Below are 9,753 nucleotides of genomic sequence, written 5' to 3' on the forward strand. Positions count from 1 at the left end.
TCAATTAGATATGGAGGGTGAAGGAAATGGCAGCTTATAGGATGACCCCAATGTTTCTAGCTTGGAACACAGGAGCCGGGCAGCAGGGAGGCAGGACGGTAATGCTATTAACTGAGATGGGGGATGTAAGAAGATGTATTCAGTTAGGATATTTTTTGAGGAGTGTGGCTCATCATAGAAATAACCATATTAAGATGCTTGTAAGGAAAGCCATGTTAATAGGCATATCACAAAGGTAAGGATTATATGTTTTGCTTAGATTTTATTATTTGTTGAAAAACCCTTTTTCATATCAATAAAGATAGCCATGTCTACAATACTGTTTTTCTCTAAAGCAAGAGTTGGCAAACTTTTCCTACCAAGGTGACATAGTAAATATTTTATTTAGTCTTTGCAGGTCTAAAACTTCAGGTCTGTTGCATATTTTTAAAATCTTTTTAACCAACTTTTTAAAATGTATAAAGCCATTCTTAGCTCCAGGGCTGTACAAAGTACTCTCCACGTACATGGTTTGCCAATCCCATGCTCTAATGGTAGGATGTCTAGTGAGGAATACCATCACCTAATCAAATCTACTCTTAAATTTATAGCACAGAAACTCTTTGGACAGGAATGGGTGTTATAATTCTTATCAACATTGTAGCAGCTGGTGTTCCCTCCCATGCTCTCAAAGAGTGGTCTGTGACTAATAGGAACAGCAGAAATGACAAGATTGCAGCTTCCATCTTGGGTGCTGGCTAACAATTCTCTCTCCCTCTCATATCACCAGCTTGGGAAAAGCAGCTATTGTGTTGTACGGGTACTGAAACAGCCAGAGGAGACGGCTCCTGAGATAAGAACCTGACGTCTCCAGCTGTAATAGCCAGGGAGGCCCAGCAACAAACATGAGAGCAAGCTGGGAAGCAGACCCGTCCCCAGTTGAACTTTGCCTTGATTGCAGCTCTGACCTACACCTTGACTCTAGGCCTAGAAGACCCCTGATCCAGGGGTACCCCATGACCCATAGAAACCGTGAGATAATAAAGGCCTGTTAAACTGTTAATCTGGGGATGACCTGTTACCCAGTGATAGATCATGAACTGAACACCACCAACACAGTCAGGCTGCATAATGGTACTTACCTCCAAGGGGTAAATAATAGTCTGTGCGGTTGCTCCGGCCAGAGAACCAGAGATAAATCTCTCAAAGGTTCCTATTTTTTGTCCTTCCTCAGTAAGCAATTTCTTGTACTGTATAAATACATTTAAAAGTGTCCATTAAAACCTGCTATAGACTGAGTCATGTCTCTCCCTCCCAGCAAATTCTTAAGTTGAAGCTATAACCCCCCACTGTGATAATATTTGGAGAAGAGGGCCTCTAGGAAATAACCAGGGATAGAGGAGGTTATGAAGTTGGGCCTGTGAAAGGATTAGTGTCCTTAAAAGAGACACCAGAAAGCTTTCTCTTCCCCACTCCCTTCCCTTGTTTTTCTTTCTATACACATGTGTACTAAAGAAAGGCATATGAGCACACAGCATGAGGGTAGCCATGTGCAAGTGCGGCAGAGAGCCCTCAACCAGAAACCAAGCTGGTCACCCATTGGTCTTGGATCCCCCAGCTCCAGAACTGTGAGAAATGAATTTCTCTTGTTTAAACCACCAGTACAGTATTTTGTTATGGCAGCCCAAGCTACATAAATACCAAAACACAAGTCAATGCCTAGTAATCAGTTGACAATACAACAACGTTTTTCCAAATGTATACACTGCATTAACAATACCTAGCAGAAAAGAAAGCTCAGATGCTAAGACATTCAGTTTACTGGACAGTGGTTTTTCAACTTAGATTTCCACAGAACAGATGTTCCACAGATGGGACCCAGTCACTCCTTTGCTAAAACATAATAATAGCATTCTTTGCCAGAAAATAGAGGGTTGATAAAGTATTCACAATTTTTGGATGTTTTCCTCATAATTTTTCTTTTCTTTAAGATTTTATTTATTTATTTTTATTTGACAGAGATCAAGAGAGAAAGAGAGCAGAAGCAAGTGGAGCAGCAGGCAGAGAGAGAAGCAAGCTCCCCGCTGAGCAAGAAGCCTGACATGGGACTTGATCCCAAGACCCTGAGATCATGACCTGAGCCAAAGGCAGATGCTTAACTGACTCAATCACTCAGGTGGCCCTAGTTTTTCTTTTTTTAAGATGAGTTTATTCTCACCAGTATAAATAAAATAAGTGACAAACATTAACAGAACAACTGAGAAAGACATTTCTGTAGGTAACACTTAAAATAACACATAATTACACATCCACATCAACCCCAGAGCCCACGTGGACCAGCGGTACTAAAGCAACCAACATAGCCAATCGGGCTGAGGGGAAAATGGGACCCCAATGCTGGCAACATATCAACAGACAAGGATGTTAGTAGCATGGGCTGTGGAGTCAGGGAGACCTGGGCTGGAACCCCAGAAACACGTGGCCCTGAGCAAGTTCACGTAGTGTTTCCTCATCTGTGGTAACATCTATTCTTGCAAGATTGCTGAAAGGATTAAATAAGATAATGCATATAATACAGCATAGTGCTGAGTACATGATGAATATTCAGTAAACGCTATTAATATTACCATTCTCTCCTACAACTTGGAAAGAAAGGCTCGCCCAAACACAGAGTGGTCATAAACCAGGCAAACCAGACTGCTTGTTTTAGAAGGTGAGGTGAGTCTACAGAGGTAATTAGCCACTGGCCCAGGAGGGAGAAGTGGATAAATCAACAGAGAGAAGCAGGAGGTTAACAGCACTCCCAAAACCACCCTGAAATCCCTGTGTCTCTTCTTTTCTTTTCCATTTGTTACAACACCTATTTCAATATTTCCATTCTCTTCCAGCTTCCAACACCATCTCCTCCTCATTCTCAGGAACTGTCCTTTCTTGGCAACTCAAGGAAGAACAGAAGCCACTGAGTAAGGATGTTCCTGCCCACCCTCCACAGAACTATCCATAGCCACATGCATCTCTCTCTTCCCAAGTGACAGAAGAAGAGTCCCCCATGCCACCAATGCCAATCCTTCCCAAGGCCTCTGGATGGTACCATGTTTCCCCAGCACACATACCTCCTGTGAACACCTACTGCATTCACCAGCCTCTCCCTTCTATGCTTTCCACTTCCTTGTGTTGACGTGCTTCCTTCAGTAACGAGCACATTAAAATAAAACCTATCAAAACTCTCTTCTGCCCACCATCATTCTTATCTATCACTCTCCATAATTTTTTCTCCTTCCTTTTACTCAAGACAAATTCCCCCCAAATGTGTCTACACTGTATAATTTTTGTCAGCCCCTGGTTTATTTTCACCCATGTCAGAATGGTTTCTCATCTCTTCACTTCCCTGGAGCCTTTTTTCCAAGTTTTCCTATCTCTGGATTGATGAATCTTAAAAGATACTCTTCTTATTGTATGTACTGCCCTGTAGCATGTGGAAACCTCACAAAACCTTCACAAAATCCTTTTTCACCCTCTCACTTCTAGGCCATCAGTCTCTGCATTTCTTCCATCCCTCTGGCTATTCCTTCTCAGTTTCCTCTACAAGGGGCTCCTTCTTCTTCCCCTGGAAATATTCCTGAGTTCTCCCATTCTGTAAGTCTTCCTCAGTGATCCATTCCGATGGCTTCAACTCAAACACCACTTCTCTATCAGAGAGCAAAAGTCCTACTGGACGGCTACCTGTTCATGTTGCAGAGAGGTCTCAAACTCAGCATGTCATGGTACCCCAAATCTATTCCTCTTATTATATTCTCCATGTACATCATTGCCCAAATTAGGACCCAGAGCATCATCCTTGATTCCTCCTTCTTTCTCACTTCCATATCCACTCAGTCAGTGAGTCCTGTTGATTCCATTTCCAAAATATTTCTCAGTTCATTTCCTTCATCTCCAGTTTCTGTAGCCACCACCTTATCTTGGTGCTCATCATTTCTGACCTGGACGATTGAAATATTTCCTTAGTCTTCCTACCTCCAGTCTGGCCTTGCACTCCTTTAGTACATTCTCCATTTTTTCCAGGTTGATCTTTCTTAAATGTAAATATTCTCATTTCACTTTTCTACAGAAGATGCTTCAAGAGCCCCCTCACTCTCTTCAGGATAAAATCAAGATTCCCATTACAACTGGCTTCTGCCTACCTGTCCAGCCTGCTCTCATCATTGTCTTCCCAGGAATACACTGCACTACACCAGAGCCAAATGAACCACCTTCAATTTCCTTAGTGAACAGTGCTCCCCTGTGCCTGCATTTCTGTCCATACTCAGCTGCTTCTGCTTGAACTATGCACCTTTCCCTTCACCTTAGTGGACCTGAGATTCAGGCTGGCTTGGGCTCAAACTCTAGCTTGGGCACCTCAGTGTTTTCACTCATTCAGTAAGGACTCGCTAGTACTGGGACAAGTGCTGGGAATACAAACCTGAAAACAAATACTGCTTAAGGAAGGTCACAGTATTGTTAAGGAGAGAGAGAAGTACTGAGTTCATTAGAATTTAGTGTGAAAGTGCTACAACAGAGGGAGACAAAAGGAACTGTGCCAATGCAGATGGTTTCCTGGAGGAAATTTCTTGAGTCAAGTCTTGCAGGATGTTCACCACTATCTGACATTCATTCAACAAACACATACTGAACACTTACCACATGCCAGGCTCTAAGTGCTGGAGGCCATGAAGAAGAAGCCAAGCCCCTGCCTTCAAGGAATTTTCACTTTAATTTCAATTAAACTTTCTAGCAATGTTAATTTGCACAAAGGACTTCAACTTAAAAGTTTCCTGTCCAGATGTTAGACTGGGACGCTTTCATAAAACTTAGGTTAGCATGCAGCTTCTACTTTGAATTCAAAATGAATAAGCAAAAATGCTGTATTTCCTAAAAGAGCCACTATGAAATGAATACATAAGTCTTTTTAAAAAATAGGAAATGAAGAATTCTAAAGTTTGGTCATAAAGAATCTGAGTTCATATAGTTGTAATGTCCTGGAAGAGAAATTCCTCTTGTAGTATTTGCAGAAAATTATTATATAGTAAAACAAGAATCCAAAAAGCACTATATGTTCATTGCTACTGAATCAGTTTATTAACTCCTCTTTGTTAATAAATTCCACAGGTGACAACAATTACCTGCTCATATGCCCAGAACTTAATAGCTGTCTCAGGAGCAATTTTAATGACATTTGTACCATTTCCTCTCCAAAGGGAGCGGATACCTCCTTCTTTCACCATCTGTTGAAAGCCATCATATATGTTCATTTTGCCTGATTTTGAACCGTGGACCTAAAAATAAAAGTAAAAGCATATAAAACAGTGGTGGTATGTTACTATTACCACTTCTTAAGTAACCATGCAAACCATCCTCTTTATTTCAATAATATTACTGCAAGAAGATGCATTTAAAAATAAAATATAGAAAGTTCAGGTAATGTATAATGATGAGAAGAATTACTACCACCATTTTAGAGGCCTGACTCAATCTAAAACTAAGAAAAATCAGTATCCTCAGCGTGGGAAAGCAGGGAGGACATGATCTAAATTAAAATTATTATGAACAACATTCATATAAGACAACATGAACTGAATTATGAATTAGGCTATGGAACACTCCTTGGAATGCAAACAAGTTCATTTTAAGACAACTTTCAAAAATATACTGCAGGTAATACACTATTTCTTCCCCAGAGAAGTAATACCAATATGAAATATAAATGTGTCAGAAAACAATTTTGTATTATGTGTGTCAGAGCCACAGACACTGGAATTTACATAGCCTGGCACCAAAAATAAAGATTATACCTTCTATGGCCCTCTCTAGCCAATAACTTCATGGCAACATGAACGCCTAACCCCATGAATACTTGGTTCAGACTACAGATGTGATCGCTGTTTATATACACTAGACCTTCTAATTCCTTCCGTGGAAAAACAGCTAAATCCAAAAAGCCAAAAACAAGTAAAGAAATCAGCTCTCTGCTGGCACACACAAAATGAGTGGCTACTGTTAAAAAATGGAAAAACAAGATGTGCTGAAGACTAAAGGTCAGCCACGAGGGCAGTGTGTGGTTGCTCCACAATAAAGATTCTGGACATCAAAGACTCGGATGAACTTTCTCGGTCAGTTTGCAACACTGTGTGCATCGCCACACCTCAAAGCCAGGAAAGTAACACATTGTGACTCTACAGGGAGAAGACAACAAAAGCTCTGCATTTGGCACTTCCTCGGACTTGTCCTGCTATGCTGCTTTCTTTGGCTGGTTTTAATCTGTATCTTTGCCCTGTAATAAACCACAACCAGGAGTATTAAAGCTTCTAGTGTGTTCTGTGAGCCCTATTGACTTACTGAACCTGAAGGTCATTTTGGAAAACTCCACCCACTGACCCCAAAGAACTTGCAAGAAATAAAGTTCAGTTTTATCTTAAAGAAACTTCACAATAAAATATGACAAAGGGAAAGAGGAAGGCTTATTCAAGCTCTTTCAAAGTCAATTTTCTATCATTCCCAAAGAAAAATACAAGCACCAATTCCTTCTTCTTTCTCTTTAAAGCACTATTTTTACCCCTAATTGTATTTTGAGATTTAGGTACATTCTGAATGGATGATAGCTTAAAATACTGTCAGATTTATTTATACATAAATCTAAGGACAGACATAAAAAGCGTTGACCATAGGTATGACAACACAACTTCTAAAACTCTTTTTTAAGCAACTACTATATTGCAGTAGGGAGTTCCAGTATATCTGGCATTCTCACATACTTTACATCACTTAATTCTTACAACCAGCCTTGTTAGATATTCTTCACCCCTGAGACCTCAGGGGTTTCATGCAGTGTGAGAACCACATACTCTGGAGTCAGACATACTCTATTCCTCATCTAATTTGTTGAAAAGGAAAAGTTATTTACTTCTCTGAGTCTCAGGTTCTCCACAGATAGTGTGAGGATAAAATACCCACCTCACGGGCTTGCTCTGAGGATTAAATGGGTTACTGTGATGAGCACCAAGGAAGTGTCAATTCCTTTCCTTTCTGTCTTTCTTTCCACTCTGACCAGCCAGGACCACATTGCTAATAAATAGTAAAGTTGGTCTATAAATCCAGGTCTTTTCTGCTAACCCCATCTTGAGAATAATCATAAAAATGATATCCCTGCTCCAAGATTCTCAACTTTGGAAATATCTCACTTTTGAGAAAGTGCATAAAACAGAAGGAAAATATTATTATTTCCTACAATAATGGCTGGGAACTTTTCCCCTCATTAACCATTTGACAAGTGACAGAATGCCAGAGATTAAAAGTCCCTCACACACCTGGACCCACAATTTAAAGTTTGGTGAAATACTCGTAGGGACTGAATTCTGGGTTAATAACAACAGAGACTTCATACCTATTTTTTAAAGGTATGAGAAAAGATTATGGAGAAATTTTTAAACTTCCTTCTCCAAGCAGCCCACTTCTCACCGTTTTAGAGTATGTAGGAGACACCGAGACCCAAGATCATAAGGTTCACCTGCATCATGACTTTCAGACGGTCCAAAGGGGCAGTGCTCGTTCGAGAAACGGCACCTGCGATACCCCCTGCCAACAGCTGCCTCCACCACTGTCCAGACTTCTTCTCATCTTCCGTGAATTCGTCCGGAATAGTTAAACTATCTCCTATGTCAATACCCTGTTAAGATGGAGAAAAGATCCCCACGGTCCCTCCATTAAAAAAGCGATCACTCCAGGTTTCTTGTAGAGAAGAATCATGTGTTATTTTCAGAGATAATCACCTTCATTCCTTAGAAAGTATGAAGCATACTGACCTGAGCATACAGATGACTTTAAATAGCCTGGTCACACAAAATGAAGCACAGTATCAATTCACAAGAAATCAAAGTTAATAGTAATTAAACATTTACCAAACCAACAATGATAACTTTCTTTCCTAATAGATTCAGAGTAACTTTTCTCCTCTTGGTCTAAGTCAGAAAGAAAGGTCAGCCTTTTAAAAGATGGGAATCCTTCTTAGCTACACAAAGAAATTAGTTTGTTAATTCTTAAGAGATATTCCCTTTATCTCAAAATTCTATACATGTTATTCTTTAAACCATGATACATGCTTTAAACCTGTAAATGAAAATTAAATTAAAGCTATATATGTGAACACTCCAAAACTCATCTCCTATAAATATTTTTATAGACTTGTCATTCAAAACATGCAACAGCTTCTTTATAAAATTTAGCTAACAGGGAGGTACTATTTAAAAATAATCCTTCCTCCAATCTACTCTATAAACCTTACATAGATTATAAATATAGCTTGAGATAAATGGAGTTCTAAAGGATATTATCTAAATGATTCTGCTGTAAAGATTTTATAGGTAGGAGTGTAGGGGTAAGAGGCTATACTATAGTAGTAACCCCCTCTTTCATCATTTTACTATCAATAAAATGATTACAAAATTGTTAACAACTATCTCAAAGGTACAGTAAGGGTCTGATTACATAAATATAAATTCACATAAGTAGAAAATGTATCTAGGCAACTGAATTACTAATATAGTATATTATTCTATACTCACAGAAGAGGCATTAATCACCATAATTTTACAATGCTCTACTTAAGTGTAGGCATTGTTACTAGCAGAGATGTAAATGCTAGGATTCATTTATTACACATAAAACTTATTGAAATCCAAGAATAAACTAGCAGAGAAGCCCACTGGAAAAATTAAAATTCCCCCCAAGAGTTCCCATTGGTTTCAGCAGCAGATTGTGCAATAAACTGCCCTTCATTTACATCAATATATGTTAGCAGAATATTAATGAAATTTCATTAAAATTTGAAAGTTTTGAGAAATACAGACAGACAGGTGTGAACTGCTAAACAAAAGAGTCAAAAGTGTTTTAACCATCAATGATTATTATTATTAAGTACCTTATCCCAGAGATAAATCTAGACAGCTGACAAAACCAGCAAAAGTTTCAGAACTGGGGCACCTGGGTGGCTCAGGGGGTTAAAGCCTCTGCCTTCAGCTCAGGTTATGATCCCAGGGTCCTGGGATTGAGCCCCACGTTGGGCTCTCTGCTCAGCGGGAAGCAGGCTTCCCTTCCTCTCTCTCTGCCTGCCTCTCTGCCTACTTGTGACCTCTGTCTGTCAAATAAATAAATAAAATCTTAAAAAAGAAAAAAAAGATTAAAAAAAAGTTTCAGAACTCATGCCTGGACATTAGTCATGGCCGAGGAAGTAAAATCTCGGCAATCATGAGATGCTGAGGTTATTTAAGCAATGTATTATCTATGAAAAGTAAAAACCTAGGACTTTCACACTTCTCTTGGCAAAATACTTACATGCAATAAAAGCTGGGCTGCTCATCCTTTTGGAGATTTTTGGAAGGCAGTATCTTCTCCCAGTATTGAGAATGGGAGAAATGGGTATGACATTTGCAAAGTTTATACAGCCTTAGGGTTTGTTTTTCTTATGACATTCTGAATATACACCTAGTAGAATAAGCAGAACTCTACAAGTTAAGGAGCTACTGGCTGGCCTGTACGCGTTACAGACTGTTCTCATGTAATAACTATGGGCTCACAAAGTTTACATTTACATTTACATTATAACGTAATACATATGGCATACTTACAGTAGAATGTTTCCAGAAACGGATAATTTCCTCAATGTCTGTAACAGGATTAAATAAGAAATAGTCCCTCCATTCATTCCAGTCTATTGTCATTGTTCCATCAGCATCAATACTGAAA

General features: G+C 39.3%; 1 protein-coding gene across 1 annotated transcript in view; it reads right to left on the reverse strand.

Moving 5' to 3' along the window:
• LOC131809245 (mitochondrial adenyl nucleotide antiporter SLC25A24) overlaps positions 1 to 9,753 on the reverse strand; it is a 48,094-nt gene that overhangs the window by 8,468 nt on the left and 29,873 nt on the right. Inside the window, exons 4-7 of the mRNA XM_059136090.1 lie at positions 9,636 to 9,747; positions 7,520 to 7,678; positions 5,139 to 5,291; positions 1,122 to 1,229 (exon numbers count right to left, since the gene is read on the reverse strand). Coding sequence (XP_058992073.1) covers positions 1,122 to 1,229; positions 5,139 to 5,291; positions 7,520 to 7,678; positions 9,636 to 9,747 — 532 coding nt within the window. The remainder of the gene's footprint in view (positions 1 to 1,121; positions 1,230 to 5,138; positions 5,292 to 7,519; positions 7,679 to 9,635; positions 9,748 to 9,753) is intronic.

This window comes from Mustela lutreola, chromosome 10 (assembly GCF_030435805.1).
Source record: "Mustela lutreola isolate mMusLut2 chromosome 10, mMusLut2.pri, whole genome shotgun sequence".
Lineage (NCBI taxonomy): Eukaryota > Metazoa > Chordata > Mammalia > Carnivora > Mustelidae > Mustela > Mustela lutreola.